We start from the raw sequence: 24,284 nt of genomic DNA, 5'->3' as shown, positions 1-24,284 counted from the left end.
CATCAGAAGGTGGGCTTCTCACAGAGCACAGGCTTGATTCAGGGTAGGAACTCATAAATATTTTTGAATAAACTCAATGTAGAATATATAACATTTTAGAGAGACATGTTTCCCAACACAGTATTAGGAAAATGACCACATTTTGCATTTCATTTTATGCCCCCATTCTTCTAAGACATTTTATATTCAATGTTACATTTCCTGTTACTTAAAACACTTTGAAATTTGTTTAAATTACACAAGTTACATTATATCCAAAGCAATGATGGCTGCTATGCCTTTGTCCTTATGGAAGGAAAGGCTTTTGGTGGGTTATTTGGGGCACTGGAGACATACCCTCACTGGGCCCATGCCGAAGGGTCCTTCATGATTTTAGGAGCTTGAGAGCCTAATGAATCCTGAGGGGAATGATTCAAAAATCAAAACTGTGTATCAGGCCACATGTCAAAATACACCTTATGCATTTGGTGTACTACTAAAAAATATAGTAAAACTCTAAAAAAGTGTGGTTATCATTACAACAAATAGGGTAGTAAACACAAATGAAGTTGTATCAGGTTACATCAGTAGTGATCTAGGGAAGGAGTGAGAGAATATCTTCACTTTGTACATTATATATTTCTGAAATGTTTGAAACTTTTATAATGAAGAATCAGAATTAGTTCTTCTGATTATAGAAGAAATTTTTAAAATTAAAAAAAAAAAAAAGTAGTTAGGCTGATTATAGGTTTAAAAAAAAAAATCTTGGTTTTTCCAAAGTAAGCCTCAGGAATTAGACATCAAAAATACAAATACCCTGAAATACAGAATATGTAGCTTTAAAACACATTTCCTACTCAGTAGTATTTATGAGAAGGGGTCAAAGACCTTTCCCTTAACTAGCAAAGATAAATAGTCGTCTGGCAGAGTACATTTGGCTCACACATGTGTTTTCTTTGGCATCAAAGTATTTTTTTAGTTGCATTTGTTGCCAATATTAGGAAATCATAAGATTTCATATCAATATCAATGGTTTCTGTTGATAAATTGTGAGCTTGGGCAACAAGTTTCTGGTCCCAAGTGGCACCAGCCCCTGGAGTCAAGCAGAGCTGCCTTCTTCAGAGACCAGAGCTCATCAGTTATCTTCATTCCACACCTGCAGATTTGAGACCCTCGTTGGGTAGGTTTGCAACTAAGTAGCCCTTTGTTTAAAATATAAAGTCTATGGACTTTAATAAATATCTATATTTTTTTCTATCAGTATATTCATAAAGGCAAATCACATACACGTATTCATGTAACTTCAGAGCCAGACGGACCCTTAGAGAGTCTGAAGAAGTCAAATGATTTGCTCTAAAACATTCAGCAACTCGGTGGGCCCAGTCAAAGACTCAATTCAGTGTACAACGCCCTGCCTGCCTTCCCCAATTTAAAGGTATAGCTGAGAAACAGAAAGGGTATCTGGTATCTATAGTAAGTAGACCATCACAAGAAGGTATTGGGGAAACGCTCAGCCAATCCCCAGTACTCAGTTACCTTTATTACACAGAGGGATTTATTTGAAGAAGGAAAAGTCAATTAAGAAACACAAACGCATGAGCAACTTGAAAAAAAGTCATTCAGATTATTCAACCTTAAAAAGAAATGAAATGGTGACACATGCTACAACATGGATGAATCTTGAAAATAATATGCTAAGTGAAATAAGCCATACACAGAAGAATAAATATGGTATTATTTCACTTATATGGAATACCTAGAATAGTCAGATTGATGAGACAAAGTAGAACAGTGGTTACCAAGGACTGGGGGTCGGGGATGGCGGTGATGACTGTACAACGTGAATGTACTTAATGCCACTGAACTATACACTAAAAATGGTTTTAAATGGGAATTTTTATGTTATATATATATTTTAATACAATAAAAAAATAAGTCCCCTGAGGTGACCCAGGTATGTGCATTTGTCAAAACTCAGCAAATGGACCTTTAGACCTTTAAGATTTATATTTTTCACTGTGTGTAAATTTTACATGTACAGAAAAATAACTCAAAACAAATACTGAAAGCCAGTTAATAATATCCATGCTGACATATTTAAGGAGAAGTGTATCAATGTCTGCAATTTACTTTGAAATGTATAAAAAAGTAAGATGGGGTGATGGAAAGATAGAGGGATAGATACATGAAAAAAGGAGTATAGAAAGATGTTAATAGTAGAATGTAAGTGGTGGGATATGGATATTCATTGTAAAATTCTTTCAACTTTCCAGAATGTCTGAAATTTTTCATAATAAACTATTGAGAGGAAAGGGGGTGCAGAGGCCATATAATCCCTCTGATATGCTCCCACAGGCTAAAAATACATACTAATGTAACAATACTTTGCAGAAAACAAGAAATAATCTGCTTATCTGCTAACATAAAGCAAACATGTTCCAAAATAATTCTTCCAGTTCTTTTTCCTTTTTCCTGCCATAGATTCCCCCATCGCTAGAAGGCCCTGATCAAGACTTTGGCAGAAAAAATGTAAACTGCTAAATGTGACGTGAAAAAAAAATCATTGCTTAGTTCATACTGTAATAGTTTTTCTTTTCATGAGGACACAATACTTGCTATTTGATATTTTGCAAACAACATATATCATTTTATAACTTTGAAATAACATATTTTATGAATTTAGATGTATTTTTAAATTTTTCAACAAAGTTCCTTTTTAATTTACTGAACGGAAACTAATAATATTACAAAATATTAATATGCTAATTTGCAATTTTTAAAACAACCAAGATTTCTGCATAAAAGCATCTTCTATATGCATGTAGAATATTAAAGGAAAACACTTATGAAAAAGTAAAAGAGAGGAAAACTACAGTTTTCTACATAATAGGAGAATAAAACCTCCAGGTGAAATTCTGACTAAAGTTAAATATAGAAACTATAGTTCTAGAAGTTACAGTTTCAAACATACAACTGTCTAAATATTTTAGATTAGATCACAGAATAATACGCCCTGAGATCTGCATTTAATGCATAAAATCATTTTGCTTTTCATCATACAACCAGAACTTCAAAATTTAAGCCACAATCTCACAAATACAACTTGGCTAATGGTTTTACTTTTAGACAACCCATCATGCTATTTATACCACACAATGCTACTTCTACACAGCTACCCACAGTAAGCACCTGTATAAAACACTCCTGCTTAGTTTACCATCTTACCAGATGCTTATTTTACCATCTATTGGAGGAAAGGAAGTGCGAAAGAGGAGGAAGGGGGGCAGTTTACATGCTAAGAAAACATGGGCCAGGGTTGGGGGTGCAGGAGGGCCAGAGCACCAAAGGGCATGGTATACTGACCATTACTAAACCTGCTTTTCCCACACACTTAACTAAATTACTTAAACTTCTCTATACTAGGTCTATTAATTCAGATTTGGTCTTGGGTGATTGTAAACAATATTATGTGGTGCTAAGTCAAGTTAGATACCTATAGGACGCATCATCAAAAAACTACAACAGTACCAAAGAATACTTCTTGGAGCTGAAAAAAAATGTACCAACTGAACTATTCTAACCTTTGATCACTGCCCTGGGTAAAGGAGTGGGAAACAGAAAGAGAGAAAAAAGAGAATCTCTTTTTTTTAATGATTACAAAAATAAAAGTGGGCTAAAAATTAAGAGAACTAATTTTGTGTTTTTGAGCAAGTCAATCAACCTCTTTGGGCCTCCTTTTCCTTAAATTTTTAATGAGGAAGACTGACTACTTAGAATAAGTGAAACATTACCAAAACCTTTGATTCTTGAATTAAAAGTATTAAAGAAACTTCAATAATAACACAATCTTTTTGAAGTCATAGACACTTTTTTGAAAACCTGGGATTTATCCCCAGAAACATACGGATGCAAATTTACTCATTTTGCCTTATATTTCAGCAAGTTCAGGAATCTGAAGACTATCCATGAACAGGAAGAGATTAAGAATCCCCATGTTTCTAGAAAATTCCACCTTTCTCTGCCTTTAGAAATAATCTATTTCTATACATAGAAATAATCTGTTTCATAAACTTACTTATAATTTTTATGACCTAACTCTATGAAACAGATTTCCTACCCAATCCCAATCTGACTCATTCTAAAGAGAGAAAAAAAGGAAGTTTAAGACATTTTTAAAATTTGAAATAGAACATTTTTACCTTTAAAAAAGAGAAACAGGTTTTTTTGGTGTGTTTTTTAAGTAAACATTATTCAAAATTATTGGATTTTTTACTAGCCAAAACTCATTTTTGATCTATTCTACTCTGGCAACTTAAACCCTCTATTCCACTTGACCACACTTTTAACAAAGCAATCGAGCCTGGGAGAACCACACTAAGGAAGCTTCACAAAAGATACTCTCCTGAGATGGACCAGATGGTCATATAAAGAAACATCTGTAAATACATGAATATTCTGAAAACAAGTCTCAGACCAAATTAATAATAAATACTCTGATCATTTCTAAAAGTATATGCTACCTTTAATAATTTTGAAGGAATTCTGATTAAATATAATTAATTTTCATATGCCTTACTGTCTAATCACTATTGAGAGATCCAATGACTAAATGGTCCATTGTAACTTATCAGCTGATTTGACTTTTTTTGGAGACTAGATGCAAAAGGTACACAAGTTCCTGAATATCTGCCACTGATAAATTATATAAAACCTTTCCAAGATATAAAATACTCATAGTAAATTTCATGCACTGTAGAAAAATACCAATTCTGTAGCTCGATTCTGTAGGAAAATACCAATGAATACATACTAGCGCTGGACTCAAAGAACATAGCTATCATCATTGCTACTTGAACTATTACAATAGCCTCCGAAACACATTTCACTTCAGGCAAGTCTTGTCCTACTACAACCTGCCATTTTTCTCAAATCTTACCATATTTGTAGCAATAATGGAAATAACTTGGAGTCTTGGGGATGTAGCTTGGAACTTGCAAAGCAAGGCAAAATTTTCTTTATAATTCATACAAATAGTCCATTTGCTCCATAATACAATCATACGTGATTGTAATACAAAAATATGTGATTTTAATAGTCATATATGATTTTTCTCCTTGAATTGAGTAAACTGACACTCTAGTAAGATGCACCTTCTTATTTCTGTGACTGCACAATACACTGCCAAGCTAAAAATATCTCCACAACTGAGAGTCACGAGCCTACAGGATACAGGCAAAGCCCAGCACACAAGATCCCCAGCTCTACTCCAACCACAAGTCCAACAGCGATAAAGCAACGCCACTGCCACACCAAAGTACTTATAACACGACACCCCACTGTCACTCCCCAAAACACACACATTCATGCCCCTTGGTGTTTTCAGCCACTGCTGCTCCCTTTCCTGGAATTCTCCTCCCTACCTGTCCAAGCTCCTATCCATTTTGCCAGATTTCACTCAAACATTGTCCCGACAAACCCAAACAGTTAACCATGCTTTCTCCTGTGTACCTTTCATATACTTCTACTACAGCACCTTATCCTCAACGTGTTACTTTGTTTACTCAGCCTTATGTCACTAGGCCATGAGCTTCTTCTTAAGGCCAGGAACCCCATTTTATTTATGTTTGCATTTCAAAGGCCCGACAGTGCCTGGCAAATGGTGGTTGTTCAATACATGCTTGTCAAATAAATGGGGAGACAGATAAATGAATAAATACCACTCTCTAAATTCTTCCCTGAAATCTTTCTTCATAGCACATATAACCTCCTAACAAGTTGTAATTTACTTGAAAGTTTGTTTACTGTTTTTGCGTGGTTTATTCACTGATGTAACAGTGCCTAAAATATAGTAGGTAGTCAGTAATGAATGAATGAATGAATGAATGAATGAATGAAAGAAATACATTTAGCTGCCTGAAAACCATTCTGCTCAGATTATTCAATATAAAATATGGCTTTGCACATGTAATTAAAAAAAAAAAGCCAGTATCCTTCACAATGTCAGTAAATAACAGCTTTTATAAACTTCTAAGAAAATATACGGTTTATTAATTTAAAATTCCAGATGGTCACAGGCAAACTTATGGTTTTTTTATTTTTTAATTCAATACTGCAGAACATTAGTTTTCAAAAAACGTATAAAGGTTCTTACCCATCCTTGGTTTGATCAGCTACTCCTGCCAAGAGCTGCACAATCTTCGGATTGCTATTCGGATCATTATACAGCCCAAGATAGCGCTGGACAAAGTCTTCTGGGGTCATGTAATGCTCTCCATCGACCTCAGTACTGGCATACTAAAAAATAAATAAGTATGTATACTTAAAAATTAAAATTATTTAATAGAATTTTATAGCCAAATGTTTTGTGAAAATATGTTAAAGGCCAGTATCAAAATCAAAAGAAGAATAATAAATACAGAATTTTTCTCTGGATAGTGAAAAATCAAACACCCAGAGCCTGATTTAAGAACACTGGTAAAGTGCTGATACATGCTACAGCATGGATCAACCTTGAAAACATTATGAGTTAAAGAAAAAGAAGCCAGACACAAAAGGCCACATGTTATACGATCCCATGACGTGAAATGCCCACAACAGGCAGATCCACAGTGACAGAAAGTGGAAGAGTAGTTCAAAGGAGATGAGAGGAGAAGGGAATAGACAGTAAGTGCTTTAACGTGTATGGGCGTGATGAAAATGTTCTGGAATTATACAGTGGTGGTGGTCGCCCAACATTGTAAATAAACTAAAAAAAAAACAACAACACTGAATTGTAAACTTCAAAATGGTTAAAATTGTGAATGTTATGTTATGTGACTTTTATCTTAATATATATGAGAAGAGATATTAGAAAGATGAAAAAATGTGAAAGGGCAGCCAACATGACCAAGACTTGAAAGTGACAAGATAACATCTGTAGACTCTCAAAGGCTTACTGCTTAATGACCCGCCAAACTTTAAAAGTGAAATGAATGAGAAAAGCATAACGAACAAGACCTTCCATCACAGGTATTTATTCCAAGTTCCAGTAGCTCAAAAAAAGAAACAAATAAAAACATTCTGCATTTTATACTGATAATTTTTTAAAATAAATAATAATCATACCTATCTATTAAATAAATGCTTCATTATTTTGAGGGTTTTGTATACCATGGCATGGCCAAACATGAAAGGCCAAAGTCCTCTTCTTTGGGCTGCGGCCGATCAATTTAGCTACTTCAGTCAACTATCAAACTGGAAATACCAGAAAATATCCCAGAATTGAAGAATACAAGGGCCCACTAAGTGCTAAACACAATCAATTAAAACAAACACAACAACAACCTACATCAGGACTTGGCCCATCATCATAAAATTCCAGAATATCAGAATAAAGAGAAAATCCTACAAGTTTTCAGAAAGAAAAAAAAGATAACATATAAAGAATTATGAATCACGGGCATCATGTTCCTCAACAGAAACACTGGGAGCATGAAGACAATGCAATAAAGGCCTTGACATTTCTAAGAGAAATGATTTCCAACTTAGAATTCTAAACTGAGCCAAACCTTCAATCAATTGTAAGGATAGTTTAAAAACACTTTGAGGGGAGCCAGCCCTGTGGCTCAGGCGGTTAGAGCTCCATGCTCCTAACTCCGAAGGCTACCAGTTCGATTCCCACATGGGCCAGGGGGCTCTCAACCACAAGGTTGCCGTTTCGACTCCCTCAAGGGATGGTGGGCTGTGCCCTCTGCAACTAACAATGGCAACTGGACCTGGAGCTGAGCTGCACCCTCCACAACTAAGATTGAAAGGACAACAACTTGACTTGGAAAAAAGTCCTGGAAGTACACACTGTTCCCCAATAAAGTCCTGCTCCCCTTCCCCAATAAAATCTTAAAAACAAAACAAAACAAAAACACTTTGAAATGTCCACATTCTCAACACTTTTTTCTCCTTTCATGTGCCCTTTCTCAGGAAGCTGTAGGAGAATTTGCTCCATCAAAAAGAGGGCATGAACCAAGGAAGAGAAAGATGTGGGATTCAGGAAACAGATGACCCAACTCGGGGAAAATGGCCAAGGGAAATCCCAGGACAGTTGTGCTATAGGCCTCTAGAGTGCCTAGTCCTGGCTGGAGCACACAGAGAGCTCCAAGAAGGAAAGCCACTAGGGAAAATGAAATGTCAGGTCGGCCAAGGCATTTGGCTACATGGAAAATAACACTGGGAGAAGATGAAGTCTTTGCTCGAATGTCACCTTCTCAATGAGACCCACTCTTATCACCCTATTTAGTCTTACAACCCACACCTGTATCTGTATTCCCAATCCCCCTTACGTTGGCTTGTTTTCCACTTGGCACCTATCGCATTCTAACATACTATATATTTTACTTATTTCTTATGTTTATTGTCTGTCTTCCAACTAGAATGTAGGTGTCACAAAGGAAGAAATCTTTATCTAATCTGTTCACTGATGTATCCCAAGCACCAAGAATAATGCTTTGCACATAGTAGACACTGAGTCAATATCTGTTGAATGAATTGGCAGTAGTTACACAAATTAATAAGTAAATGAAAAATTAGGTAATTTTTCACTCTATGAAAAAGTATTATTGTTGTACAAAAATAGGAAATATTACCATAATACATGACTTAACTCAAAATAAACAATATTAATAGTAATAATGTAGATACCAAATATTAACTTAATAACAATTACAAACACACTGCGAGGAATGGAAGAAAAAGAATGGGGGAGGAAGTAGTACAAGCTAAGTCCTCAACTACTATAACAGAAAGTTAATAATGTCTAGCAATAGCAGTATAGAAACATAAAAGAAAATACTAAAACAAATAGCTAAACGAATTACAAGTGGTTGCTTCTGACAAAGAGAAAAACAGGGATGAGAAGGATCAGAGCAAAGGACTGCTGGGTTTGCTTTCTGCTTAAGTATTTCAAATATCCTCATCTGTGAATCTGACCAAACCAAACCACAAGCTCTTTCCACAAGGAGAGCATTAAATCAAAAATGTTTTCTTTGTCATATTCTGAAACACACCACAGAGACTATCACAGCAAATTCTATGTCAGCCTACACAAGAAGTAGCCCGAGGTGGGCATATTTTAACCAGCTGGTCCTACCAAAGGCACCTAACAACTCTCACCCCATAATAAAGTCATGTTCTCTCTACATGCTATAAAAGTCAATCCTGAAAGGGTCCTGGTTTTAAGTCCTGGCTCTCCCACCAATCCACTGCGAGCCCTTCGACAATTCCATTCTCCTCCCAGGCCTCTAGACATATAAGATAAAGGCTAAATGATGTTAGCCTTTGATGTTTCAAAACAATAAGTATGCAAACATAGGATAAAAATAATAAACTGTATGGTATTGACACTAACAGTGAATGGATTCTACCAATTTCTATCAATTGCTTTTTCCTCCTCGTTCCTCAGTGTATGACATAATCTGACACTTCTACCAAGACCACAAAACCACCAGATTTAAGAACAGGCAGGACAGGGGAAAGCTACAACGTCAGGGAGACTCCTGCAACTGGAAAGAGGGATCAACACAAGGAAATCAAAAAATAGAATTTAAAGAGACTGACAAGTCAACCACTAACTAGAATACGAGTGCCAAACAAAAGTATGAAAAATAAAGTATGTGCCCAAAAAGGAGTGGCTCAGTCTGAGGATTGGTGGGATAGAGCTGGGAGGAGGAAGGAGAAAGTTATGCTCAGAATAGGACTTGAAAGTAAAATTCAATTTCAACTGCAAATGGAGAGAAAGGATATTTCAGGCTACAAAATAAAAAATTAATGTGAACAAATATAGAAATTTTTTTTCTTTTTTTGGGGGGGCGGGGGGAGAAGTGAGTTGGAGAGAGAAATGGTAATAAAGACAGGATATACAAAAATATGTAGAAGAAGGTGAAGCTGAAAAGGCAGTTCGAGACCAGATGGTAGAAGACGTGGAATACTAAACTGATTCACAACTGAGCTGTATTCTATGGGCCATGGGACACCATGAAAACTTTTAGGGGACAGAGTCTTTATCTGATCTTTGCTCTTCCTGGTGGTAACAGGAAAGATGGATTGGAGAAGGGCAGGGAGACCAAGTAATGGCTACTGCAACAATCCAAAGAGGGTGAGGCTGAACCAAGGCACTGGGAGTGCAAATTAAAAAACAACGGGCACATTCACCCATTGTTAATGGTTTTTCATATGATTTTAATAGTGTTAAATTCATACCATTCACAACTCAAAAGGTACAAAGGATATGGATATATATATATACAGTGAAAAGTCTTCTTCCCACTTGTCCTCCGTCACATAATTCCCCACTCCAGAGGAAGTCAATTTCTTGTATGTCCTTCTAGAGATGTTTTACGCATAAACAAGTAAATTATATATACATGAGATATGTTATATATACATGCTAATATATACATACAAATGTATATGAATATTCTTATTCATTTTTTTACACAAATAACATACCATTTAGATTGTTCTGTACATCTTGCTTTTTTCAAATTCAATCCTTTTGAAAGGCGCTTTAGCAATACATATGTACATACACACAAATATATACAAACATCATATATAAAGAGACATAAAAATGATCACATCCTTTGACAAGGAATCCTGGGCCAGACTCTTATGGAAAATTTAAAAGAAGAAAAAACTAAACACAAAATACAAAATAAAAAAATACAAGAGATGGGTTATGGTGATCTTTGTTCTCCCTCTTCACAATTGTTTGAGTGTTACTTTAATTAGCAGGTGTAAATTTTCAAAAGTGGGAATATGAAAACATCTGTGCTAGTATTAACAAAATTTGGCGACTGTCTTTTTTTGGGGGCCTCAGAGATGTCTAGTATCTAATATCTGAATTTCATTGCCAGGACTACCACCATTACAAACATAAAACTCTCTCTCTCTCTCTCTCTCTCTGTCTCTCTCTCTCTCTCTCTCTCTCTCTCTCACACACACACACACACACACACATACACACTGAAAGTACACTGTACCTACTGAGTCACAGGATTTCACAACATTCTTGACTTTAAAACTATCAGGAAATAGAGCAGCCTTAGCACAAACCACCAAGGACACAGCAGCCAACAAGAAAACAAATGCTTTTGTTGACATGTACTGGAACAGGCTTTGCCAGTATCTGGAGTTATAAATGATGCCAGAGAATCACTTACCCTGAGGTATTTTGCTAGTGTTTTCCCCAACTCTCCTAGTCTATTTTAACTTGATTTTAACTGAAAGACAAAGTGTACAGCTCAGAGGAAAAAAACAAGTCTTCTCATCCACAAGGAGTCACTACTTGACTTCTGCAGAAGACAGTTAACTAATTAACTCATTAAATTAGAGACAATTACTTGGCAATGTCAGTGAGCCTGCTGCCTGAACAGACAGAAGAGGTAGTTTAGAACTGAAGCTAAAATCTACTCAGTCAAGATGCTAACATATTTTAAGTATTATGTTAACAAAGAAAAGCAGAAAACCCAAAGTATTTTTTAAATACTTTTAAAATAAGAATGACCCATTTTTTTTAAACAACTTCATTAATTTCAATGCATCTTATTTTAATTGACTGGATAATAATGTTTTAAACAGATTTTTTAAAACTAAACATGACTTAGAGTAACACATACTCATAAGACTAGTGGCCTTATTGAGATCTTCTCTTTCTGTTAAATCAAAATGACTTGCATGTTTACACTAAAAACAATAAAAAGCAATTTAAAACAAAGTCTTGGGTCTCCCAGGCTACCAATTATGCTAAAAATTTAATACATTAAGTAACTTTGTAGTTTCATAGTATCACTTCCACTTTGTTCCTATATTTTCAAAAGATGAAGTAAAATGAATTTAAATTAACCAAAAAATTACATCCATACTCCAAATAACTTTAGAGTTAATCATTTGCCATTTCCAAGATGTCTCTTAGGCACTTGTAAATCCCTCCTGGGCAAGAAGTCAAGGACACATGAAAGACATAGGCAAGTGGTAGCTGACAGTATCTAAAAAAAAAAATAATAATACGTGGTCTATTTTCTTAATTAAACTTTATCCAAACCCAACTCAAGCATTTGAATGTGAAAGTGCACATAGCTCTGACATTTCCAGAAATATTTAAATTTGCATTGAGTACATTATAGTTCACATGTGCTTGACATTCTGAAGCTTGAGGAATAAAATGAATCTTATGATTAGAATCTCTACACATTCAATCCAAATCATTGACTATAAAAAGATGGCAGGGTTTCATATACAGACACATGTTGTATTTACATTCAACTACCTCCAGCTACAAATGAAAAGATCATGTTATCTAGAAATGTTCTGCCTATCAAGCCAACAGATCTAGAAATGTTTTGCCTCTCAAGGCCTCACTTGACTGGAGTAAGTTGGATATTAGTAACTCCTTTGCCACTTACCAAATTTAAAACCTTAAGTGACTTTTAAAATCTTCACTACCTACATCACACGTTAACTATTAAAAAGCAGACTTTAAAAAGAATTTACATACAACACTAAATTTCCATTAAGTAAAAAAAAAAAAAGGTTTTAACTTAAAATTCAATGCCATGAATGCGTTAACAACCCAACTAGTCTAAATAATACAAATTACCTGCTTAAATGGTTTAAATTAAAAAACAGATCCTTTCATGTTTTATATTTCTAAAAGATTTTTCAGAGATTATAAAGGAAAATTCTGATCTGCTATGACTGGAAAGCTAGTTACTTTTCAAAAATTATACAGTGTCTCAAGATCAAGGATTTTCTTTTTAAGTATGTATACCAAAACCAAGGTAATGTATCTAGTGGCACTATGTTAAGCTAAAAATCTGCTGAAATCAACTCTTTCAGGTTATTTTGCATTCGGTTAAAAGCGTGTATGAAGCACCAACTATGTGCTGGGCACTATGCCTGGTATTAGGGATGGAGAGAGCGAGAAAACATTGTTCGGAGACAACAGTTCAGAAACAATGGCATGATGGGCACCAAAACCATGGTCAGAGAACAGGTTCGAATCCCATCCTAACTAGTTGAGATTTCTTGAGCAATTCACTCTGAACCTCTTTAACAGGAAATAGCTGTCTGTTGTGAGGGAAAACACGAGCTCTTGAACACCAAAGTACTTGGAATTATAAAATATATGTACATTGAAATAGTTATTCTAAAATGCTTAGAAACACAGAAGAGCCAAGATCCCAGTTCCCCTCCTTACTTTACTGAACTTTTCTGCTTTTGCCCAACATGGAGTTACTGTTCTAAGTCTTTATCTTTCTCCAAAGCAAGGTTTCCTTGGGGTTGTCTTCCAATATTCTCAGGTTTACCAGGAGATCAGTCCTGACTTGTCTAAGGTAGCTTCATCTCTGCTTATCCGACATGTGGGTGTAACATGAGTCAAAAGAAACTGTTCCTCCATGACTCTGTTCCAACTGAGATGAACTGACATTTTCAGATCTTAACATACTTTCAATTTCAGTTACTCAAATGACAATACCACAAAGTTCAGTAACTACAAATATCACATAGAGCACTTCCCATAAAGACAAATGAATTACATGAACAATGGAAAAGGAAGACATGTACCAAGGAAAGAGCTCAGCATATGAAGCTAATAATCCTTTGGCTGTCCTTAGCTATTACTGTTATTTCTAATGGAAGCCAAATTTAGTCAGGAATGCATGTCCTTTCACTACACAAGCACGCTGCATAATGAGCAAAGACCACACTGCAGATCTGACACACAAACCCTGTTACAATAGTACAAGGTGGAATTCATCTATCGTAAAAGTACTTTAATGATAAAAAAATAACTTTAAACACATTTGGCCACATTAATTTTAATTTTAACAACTTTACTAAGCCACATTAATTTCTGAAACAAAGATTTTAATTAGTGATGCAAAATTTTTCTGATATTTACTAAAATCAAGTACACATGCAGTGGGAAAAGGCAGTTTCATACATCCAATTTTAATTAGCATTTTCAGTTGCATATTTCATATCCACTAGAAACAAAATATTCTATTTGATTTTGCAAAGAAAATTCCCCAGAAGTCTGCCTTTCTCAGATTGCTTCCATGAAATCCTATGTGCTTATTTTTCTTTTTGCTTTAATATATGTACGTGTATATATTCTTACTGTCCATTATAGCAAATCCTACTGTCAGCTACTAAACAATGCATTTCCCAACACAGTGGGGAGGTACAAGACCCTGGTTAATCACTGGAATAAACTGAAGCTACCATAATAAACTAGGTCTACCAAAACAATTTTCCACTCAAAATGGCCAAAAACCTTGTAAATTAAAATAATGACCCAGAGAACTCAATAACTGGAACTAGAATGCTTCTCAGGGCAGAGTAAGTTGAATAATTAATTTGCATTGTTCTTAAAATATTTCAATCTCTTGATCTAAGTAACCATGGGAACATACAAGAAGCATATATGTTTGTAAGCCTGGGCAAATCATGTCTTAGATAATCAAGGTGCAACTCCTAGTGGGATAGCATTAATGTTGGTGAGCTCTGATTAAATACCAAGATTTCTGTCACAGAGAAAGAAGGACGTTTATCCTTGTAGAGAGTAGAAAATGTTAAAAGATTTACGAGACAAATCAACCAAATACAATATATGAACCTGGACTGGATCCTGATTTTAATAAAGCAACTTAAAAGAAAACATGAAACAATCAGGGAAATTTCAACACTGAATGGAAATCCATGTTACTAAAGAATATTTTTCAGGAGTGATAATCGCATTGTGGTTTGTTGGCTTTTCAGAGTCATCATCTTTTAGAGACACATACTGAACTATTCATGGATGTTTATGGATGTAGTGATATGATGTCTGGGAATTGCTTCAAAATAATCCAAAGCAGCTGCAATGTGATGAAGTAAGATTAGCCATGATAGTTGGTGAAGCTGAGTAATGGGTACATGGCAATTCATTATACCATTTTCTCTAAATTGATATACGTGTGAAAATTTCAATAAGAAAGTTTTTTAAAAGGTTACAGAAAAATAACAAGATGATTCTATATGTACTAACATACCTGTATCTCTAAACAATATTAAGTGAAAAAGACAAATTGCATTCAGATACATAAAGCAAGTTTCCTCCTACTGTATAACCTGAGCACGTTACTTAACCTTTCTGGGGCTCAGTTTCCTCATCTATAAAATGGGAATACTAATGGTATCTACCTTATAGGTTGTTCTGAGGATTAAATATAATGGTTTGTATAAAACACTTAGAATAGTACCTGACACAAAGCAGTGACTCAGTAAGTAATCAATAGCACAGTTCTAGAAAGCCAATGGCCATGGCATTTGTTTCAGTGAATGACGCTTCAGAAATTTCATCAATACAGTTAAGTCCTCACTTAACAGTGACGGTAGGTTCTTGGAACTGTGGCAAAACGACATACATATACCAAAACCAATTTTATCACAGGCTAACTGATATAAACAAGAGTTAAGTTCCTATGGCATTTCATCAATGTTTGAACAAAACAGAGTTAAGTGAAATGACATTACTCAAGGACATGCTGTACTAAGTAAAAAAGAGCCGGACAGAACAGGGAGATGATAAAAAAAATAACAGTTACATACATTAAGAGTGAATTATAAGTCTCTCATGTATGAGTCTTGATATTTCAGAGTCCTCATCTCATCTTAGCAGAAAAGGAAGGGGATAAGGATCTAAGCTTTATTTGGTTCTCCACGTGTCAGGCACCATTCACTCATTACCTCATTTAATCTTTGTAGCATCACTGTGAATTAGGTGTTGTTATCCTTCATAGAAAGATGAGGAAACAGGCTCCAAAAGTAATGTAAACACCTACGGTCACATAGCAGAAAGGGATCAAATAACAATTCAAATCCAAGTTAGACTACGAAGCCCACAGAGACTCCAGCCACACTCCGCTGCCTCCTGGATGAAAAGGAATCACCTGAAGCCAGCCCAACGTATTCTAAGAACTCTATGGACAAGGGGAAATTAAATTGAAAGAATCAATCTACTCAAAACAGTCATCCATGAGCAAGCACAGAAATGTGTAAGCAAGTTTACATTTCAATGTTATCTATTTAAAAATGATTTCAAATATAAATTGAATCATTCTATTTCCAAAGTAAAAGACCTTCAGTGGTTCCCACGATGCCCTTAGAAAAAAATCCAGACTCTTCTTCATGGCATATAAACAACACCCTGCTTGATGTGGCTCCTTCAGCCTCATCTCTTACTGACCATTCACCCCCTCATTCACTGAAGCTTCAGTTACATTGGCCTCCCTTCTGTTTGTCATACATACCAGACTCTATCCTCATCTAGGCCTTCGCACATGGGAGCCTTCTGGAATTCTCTCTACTCACCCTGTGGTTCTCAGCTCTGATATCACAGGGGCCTTCACTGATCACCCTCTTGAAAAATGATGGCCTTTTCCATCATTCAGTTTCCTTACTGGACTTGTCACAATCTATAGTTGGGGTGTGTGTGTGTGTGTGTGTGTGTGTGAGTACACTTATTATTGTCTGTCTCCTCCTACCTAGAGTGTGAGGTCCTACTTTCACTGAACTCCTCTATCTTATTTCTATAAAGGTAGAACCTAGTATAATGCCTAGTCTAGCAATTAACAATGTATTGATTGGTAATAGAACATAACATGGCACTTAATAACACTAATTTTTTTCATCTTTTCAGTTATTTTTCAATCCTTCTGGTTGATTCAAGAATAAAGTCTCACTACGGTGATAGTACGCCCTTAATGCCGTACACTTTCTTTTAATGAGAATGTTATAGAGTTAACGGCAAATACCTTATAAACCAAATACAAAGATTATTATCTTCAATTCCTATATTCTAAAGAACTGGTGAAAATGTTTAATCAGCGTGGTTGAGAAAACTATAGATTCCCCTTCTGTGCATCTCACACTGAGTTCATTCAACCCAAGTTAAGCTGGGAAGTCCTCTCTTAACTTCAGGTTCTGAATTGCTAAATCCTTATTTTTTAATTATTCACTTGCTCAAAATTTCATATGTGCACATTGAGACTTTGTTTTTATTTTCCTCTAATTTTTCTCCCACGTTAACAACTTAGTATCTAGCCTTTCCATACCTTTCTCAATGCCCATTAAATCATACATATGTGGATATATACATACAACATATATGAAATGACTTTTAGAAAACTAAAATCACGCTATGTACACGTCTTTATATTGGAAATCCCTCTAAATCTGGAACAGGTCTAGTACATTCTTTTTAGTATCTGCATAATTTTCCACGGTATGTTTATTCCATAATTTTTCTGCCGCTCCCCTTTGATAGCATGTATTTTGTTCTCCCCCACCCCTCCTGTTTTTTGAAGAACAATTGAAGGCTGCAACTAACAACTTCGTATACATTCTCATGAGTATTTTTATTTCTCTGGGATAAATATCCCAAAAGTAGGATTGCTTGTTCAAATGGTACCTTGTTTTTATTTTAAACCATTGCCAGATTGCTTTCCAAAGAGTCTTTGTTTCCACAAATACTGAATCAGAGTACCTGTTTTCTCCACATTTGGCCTCAGTAGATGTTATCATTTTTTAATACTACTTGTATTATAACTGTAATATTATGCTACACATCCCACACTTTTGAAAACTAATGCATATTCCAACAAAATGGAAGGGTCTCCGGCTAAAAGCTCTGCATACTATCCTTCTCGGCCCAGTTACTGGGAAAAGTAAATGAATACGTAATATACAAACAAATATTTATTGAATAAAAGGACATTTCTTTCAAATAAAAATGAATTATGTTATCATAAAAACCCTGAGGAAGAATCACTCTTTGCTTTACAGTACCAGTATCTTCATCCATTTATTTTCTAATCCTAAATAAACAAGACTGAAAAAAAGCATTTTCATAACTTTATATGAGATATGATCTTCATTGTTACATTGGTGTTAACGAGAAAAAGGGTAGGCTCAAAATGATATTGAGTTCTACACTGCAGGACATTTCTGGTCTAGCATATACCGGGGGTGCCAAAAAAATATATACACATGACTTGCATTCATCTTTTGTTACTGGTATATATTGAGTAGCACAGTTTTAATAGATTTTCCTTTCTTAAAATGTGTATACATTTTTTGGCACCCTCTGTATAATGGTACACTCTCAAATTGTGTTGCTTTTACCACAGATAGCCTTGATAAATGAACAACAGGTCTATTAAATAGAAATAAAAGAGATCTTTCACTTGAGTTTCTGATAAACTTAGACCACATTAAGACTTCATTTTGAAATTTGTCAGGCTTATCACAAACAGCCTGTGACATTCCTGTTGTCCTCACCTCACCTTCCTCTTCATTGCTTCTATTGTCCCCTTTTGCTACTGTAAACTTCGAAGTAGCAAAATTGGGTCAATGATAGCATGTGAGTGAGAGAGGTAAGAGAAGAAAGACCCATCAAGAAATGACAGTTGAAAAAGGGAGTCAGAGTAAAATCTTAGCTTGACAACTAGTCGTAGAATTATAGCACAGACTAACACATGAGAATTCATTTGTTGTGCTACAATTTTATGAATTTGGAGGGCAGAAGAAAAATGGGTTCCTTGTGACTATTATTTGTTTTTTTAACTAACAGAAAATATAACTCATCATAATTTGAGAAGCAATGAACACAGAAAAAAGTAAACCTATTTGCCTATACTCAAAAGAATGCTCTACTCTTATAAAGCCCTTCTCATGGAGTTGCACACATAATTCCATTAAACATGGATATACCAGCACTTTCAAATAGGATATTTTGCTGTTCACAAAACATATGACTTTTAAGCCATACTATTTATGAATTTAGACAGTTAATGCCACAAATATAAATTTTAGCAAAAAAGAGCTTTCAAATGTATTCTAAAATTCAAAATTAAATCTTCTTTGCACTCTTTAAATAGCTCAAATGATCCTGAACTCAAGTGATCTCAAATCCTACCAAAATCAAATTATACTAATAACAGAACAATCTATATTTTATTTTTTGACTATATCCTTTTTGTGAAACTCTAAACTCCCATGAGACCATTCTCCCTGGTTTTCCTCTCTTCCTCTTTCCCACCTCAATTGTGGATATCGCTTAGAATCAGTCCTTTATTCCCTGTCTTATTTTATATTTAATTCTCCTAACCACAAGGATTTACCTACCACCTATATGAATTTGCGCCTGTCCAAATCTGACTTTAACTTATTGGTACACATTTATTCAGCAACCAAACTTAAACTCCTTCCTCCCACAAAAAGTTTCCCAAAATAGTTGCCTTATCAATTAACATCTATCCTGAAAATGCCAGATGCACCACTCCTTCCTTTTCTTTCATATTTAACACCAAATTCAATAGATTTCATTCCTTACAAACTCCCTAGTGTTGTCCCTTCCTTTCCATTTTCCCAGCCATCAGCCACTCCAGGTCATTATCACCCACATGTATTACTTCAATAGCCTCTTAGCCGACCGCCCTACCTACTTCCAACCTCTCCACATTTTATCCAAGGTACACAAAGAGCTGCCAGAATTCACCACTTTAATTTGACCATTCAGAAACCCACAGAGCCTCCCTGCTGCTTCAAATCCAAACTTCTTGGCCAAATGTTCTATCTAGGTAGTTACAGCGTATAGGCACTTTCTTTTCTTAAACACCTAACCAGATTTATTTTTTCTTTAACTTCTTAACAAACACAGCTGCCATTAGCTTCTCACAGACACCTAGCTTTCAAAAATCATCCCATTTTAAGATCCCACAAATGGTATAATGTAAAGGTTAAGTAAGAGTATGGGTTTTGTAGCTTGATTTGAATCCAGCCTCTATCACTTACTACGAACTAAGTCACATTAACCAAGTCATTTAACTTAATCTATATAACAGGGACACTAACCCTACCTCTTCCTGAGGTTGTTATGAAAATTAGCATAATACCCTTAAATTACCAGGCCAATGCCCAGCACACTGTACAATGATCAATAAATGTCAGCCATTGTCGTTATAATTATATGGCCACTCTGACACTGGCAAGCCATATTTGATTTTTCTACCAGAGACTATGCATTTGCTTTCACTATTCTTGACTCCCTCAACCCCAAACTGTTAGAGATGTAACAATCCTCCTATTGGCTCAATCCTCCTATTTGATTATTCAACTTGGTGTCTCCTACTAAATTAAAATAAGTGCACATGTGGCCCACAGAAAATAGTCCTTAGTAAATGTTTGTTGGGTCAACATGTTAAGTGCTAAAGAAATAGGTAGTTAGTACCTATTTTTGTCTGCTATTAGCTCTGAAATAGTAACAAATCACATGCATCTAAAATAAAACTGTCTCTAAACACTGTTTCTAAACACTGTTTCTATAGCTTCAAGTAACTATAGTTTGAAGCATTAAAGACAGGAATAAACAATTCTAACATGTTACTTGGTAACTGTCCTCAAAGTGATTCAACTGTGTTGTATCTTTCTAGCTGCTTTATGCCTTCTTGAAAGTATGTATCTATGTGTGCTCTCACTCTCGTATCTACCAATAATTCTTGGGTCAATGCTTTATAATTAGTGCTAAATGTGCAGTTATGAATTCCACAAATTTGCAATATAAAAGTAAGAGCATCATCAAAATAATGTATGCATAGACAGTAAGATTTAAAACTTGTCAAAAAGCTAGGCATAGTCCCAGCTCTCTCCTTGTACTTCCATCTCCCCTCCCTCCAAAACAAATCTATACAGAACCATAGATTTTTCCCCCCATAGTATTTTTAAAGCTGGAAGGACCTCAATTTCCACTGCATTAAGTCCTACTGAATACTGTATGAGAAGATAAAGCCTGGGGTGGCCAGATAATTAGCCATGGGTACAACAACCAGATAGAGACAGGACTGGGAATGGAACCCAGTGTTCCTAACACCCAGGTTAATGCTTTTTTCACTACATCATGAGTCATTTCAACTGATTTCTCCCATGCCTGCTTAATCTAGAAAAGAAACTATGTCACATGAACTCCTCACAAGATAACTGAGTATAATAATCATGTGGTATGGTTCATACTAACACATTTTTTGGCTATTTTCAAGAACAGGTGTGAGGAATAAAGGTTGCAAGCCATAAATAGAGTATTTTTATTACTATCACATTTGTTCTGGAAATTATGCTTCCCTTTATCAGATATTGTAAAATTTAAGATTCCCATTTTCACTAATTATTTTTCATGAACTACACATACATATAGTCATCTATACAGTCTCCTCCCCAACAATAGGGTAAGCAATCCACATGTCTCAGATAAAAATGTCATCTATTCCAGGCTCATCATCATGTTAGAATCTGTTCCTAATATAGAATCACAGACTTTTGGAGTTGGAAGGAACCTTGGAGATCACCTCTCGTTTTACAGAGAAAACTAATACCCAACAAGGACCTGTCCAAGGTCAAAATTTCTATACAAGAACCCAGGTCCAGAATAGAAAGTTCTCAACAGAAAATTTCAGAGAAAAACATAATAATTAGTGGAACATCTTAGCTTGTCACTCTTTACATCTATTTCTTAAGTACAACTTCCTGGATGAGGTACATTTGAAATTTAAGAAAAGAAAGCAAAACAAAAAAACCTAAGCAAACTTTTTTCTTTTAAAGTTTACAGCCAAGTCACTGATCCTAAAAACTTATCACAAGTTTAGGTGGATCCTGGCAAGAATCTCAGACAGTAACATTTTGTAACAATACCCCAAAAGCTTATGGATATAATATAAAAAAGTAAAGGGAAAAAAGACACAAATTAAAAATAGCTGTATTTTTATCTCTGTAACAAATTACATAGAAAATTGCTTATAAGTAGAAAAACAATAAACATGCAACTTTCAAGGAAGACAGAATTTTAATCACCATGCCTATAATTACACAAGAAAATGTCGATATATTTTGAAATTTTATTTTGATCACAGTTCTTAAGGGAAATTCTGGAAATTATTTTTAGTGTTCTTCCTTTGCATGTCTTAAGTCAAGTTTTTTTAAAAAACACAATTTGAGTAAAATATTTTATCAGACTTTAATAAAACGGAAACCTTTTATTCAAACTTTAACAAAATAAGAATTATAAGCTATATTAACTGGCCATGTTTTTAAGACTACATGAAAATAGAATATTCTTGAAAGTTAAGACCTGAGAAAGTACTAGACTTAACTTTTTCCTCTTAATGAAAAAGCGCACTACATAAACCAATTTACCTGTAGGAATATGTTTCTTAACTCATGAGGATCGCCTCGCTTGGTTGTCTGCACCTGTAGGAAAAAAAAAAAAAAAGAGGGGGGCCAGTTAATGCTTCACTAGAGATCACATAATCTCCTCAGATTAGAGTTCGCAAATGCTAACAATCAATGCTCTTATCTTTTATAAGGGCATTTAGTTTAAAACAAATCAAAAGCACTAATACTGATAACAACTGTCAATTTGGAGATCTGTGGCTACAGGGTGGAAACACACGTGTGACGAGCCTAAGATACAGCAAATCCACCAGATAAGACTTTCTTTGGACTGGAAAGGAAGGCAGTGAGGATCAACCTCTTACTTACTCCACATCCACTAGCAACACAGAAACCAGCCACCTTCAAATCAAGAAGCCAGCAAAAGTAGATTAACAGGAAAATTGAAACACCCAAATTAATCGCATGGCCTAGCAACCTTTCTTCCCGATGGAAAGCAATCCAGAATATAATTATCTCTGCGCCCCTCTCCTTCTCCACCCAACGTAAAATATGAAAGCTGCTACGTTCCCAAATACTTTCGACATCCTGCCACCTGCAGCGCAAATGCCAACCAATGCCCCGGGCCCCAATGAGGCCCCAAATTACTCAATTACTCACCCCCTCCCCCACCGCAATACACAGATGCCTTTAGGTATCCCCGGCTTTATATGCCACTTCCTCCCACTCCGTTTCCGATGTCTTCCAACTCTGGGCTCACAATCCCATGCACTTAGGGCAGGACACTACTCTTCCTTCATTGACTCGTGGTCCTCACAGCCCCTCCAACTCACAATCCCTCCTCCTTCCCCTCCCCCAGCCGGGCATCCTCTCCCTTCAGTCCAAGCCCCGCAGAGCTCTCCCACCCGCGAGCAGGAGCCCCAGGACACGCTATCTAAGAACGAGGCACAGAAGGAAATGGGAAGAAGTGAGGGGCTGCAGGCAGGGCCCCCAGGATGTCTCTTATGCAATAAAGGCAGCAGCAGAGAGTTGGAGTCACCTTGACCGCCATGCTGTGCTCGGAAGCCGGGGACGAGCGAGTGAGCGAGCAGGGCCGAGCTGTCAGGGCGCGCGCGCGCCGCCTCCCCAGCCGCGCCCGCCCGCCCGTTCGCCGGCGCCGCGCGCGTCCCTATGCAAATAAGCCTGGAGTGGGCGGGGCTGGGAGAGGGCCCGGCTCCCCGGCTAGGAAACGGAGCTGGCTTGCGAGTCCGCCCACCTGTCACACGGGGGAGGGCGACGCGCCCCCCACGGGGAAGACTGGAGTGGTAGCCGTGGGATTCCGACGCGCCGCGTGGTTGCTGACAGCTGAGTCGCCGCCAGGAAAGCCCCAGGTTTCCTAAGGCCTCTTAGTGGGTGTGGCTTTGGGTACCGACTTCTGCCAAAGTCGTTTTACCCTGAGACTTAAAGGAACACTTGGGGCCTAGATTGAGCAAGATTTAGAAGGATCAGAGAACATAATCCATTAATAATGATAATAAGTGAATTAATGGCAAATACTGACAAGAAAAGAGATTGGGAACTACTCCCCTCTGGGGAAAACCTAAGTAAACATAACTTGAGAAATATGCCCCTAAATTGGCATGGGATGAATATACTTAATGTATTTGTGCTTCATGTACTGTTACAAAGCTTTATTAGACTCACTCCACATTCCTAATCACCCAAGTCCTTTGTGCAATGAGGTGGGGCACAAATGCAACTTGTGCATTTGTGGGGGGAAAATCTGTTTGTCTTGGACTGGGCTAGCACTGAATCCTGGCCAAATTTACCCATACATAAACATTTCCAGCCCTACCTAAGAAATAGTAGCTATCTCTTGAATCAAAATAATGTCTCTAAACTGAGTCTCACAATTATCACTATATCCAGCCACATACTAATTCACTCAACAAACATTCACTCTGCATCTATTATATGCCAGACACAGCACTGCTTGTAAAGACAAATAACATATAGTTCCTACCCTCTAGGAGTATACAGATGGTCAGTGCTTCCCCACAATCCCAATCCTAAGGTGTTTTTGTTTGTGT

General features: G+C 36.3%; 1 protein-coding gene across 2 annotated transcripts in view; it reads right to left on the bottom strand.

Moving 5' to 3' along the window:
* Positions 1–24,284, bottom strand: part of SLC25A12 (solute carrier family 25 member 12) — a 159,287-nt gene that overhangs the window by 57,192 nt on the left and 77,811 nt on the right. The window contains exons 1-3 of one of the 2 annotated variants that reach the window (XM_033111383.1): positions 23,255–23,356; positions 22,240–22,293; positions 6,131–6,273 (exon numbers count right to left, since the gene is read on the bottom strand). In XM_033111383.1, coding sequence (XP_032967274.1) covers positions 6,131–6,273; positions 22,240–22,293; positions 23,255–23,266 — 209 coding nt within the window. In that variant the 5' untranslated portion in view covers positions 23,267–23,356. Of the gene's footprint in view, positions 1–6,130; positions 6,274–22,239; positions 22,294–23,254; positions 23,357–24,284 lie in introns of those variants that run through there. The other variant, XM_033111382.1, reaches the window with a different exon arrangement.

The sequence above is a fragment of the Rhinolophus ferrumequinum genome, chromosome 8, assembly GCF_004115265.2.
Source record: "Rhinolophus ferrumequinum isolate MPI-CBG mRhiFer1 chromosome 8, mRhiFer1_v1.p, whole genome shotgun sequence".
Taxonomy (NCBI): Eukaryota; Metazoa; Chordata; class Mammalia; order Chiroptera; family Rhinolophidae; genus Rhinolophus; species Rhinolophus ferrumequinum.
Note: the sequence above shows the minus strand (reverse complement) of the source record. Positions and strands in the feature narration are given on the sequence as shown.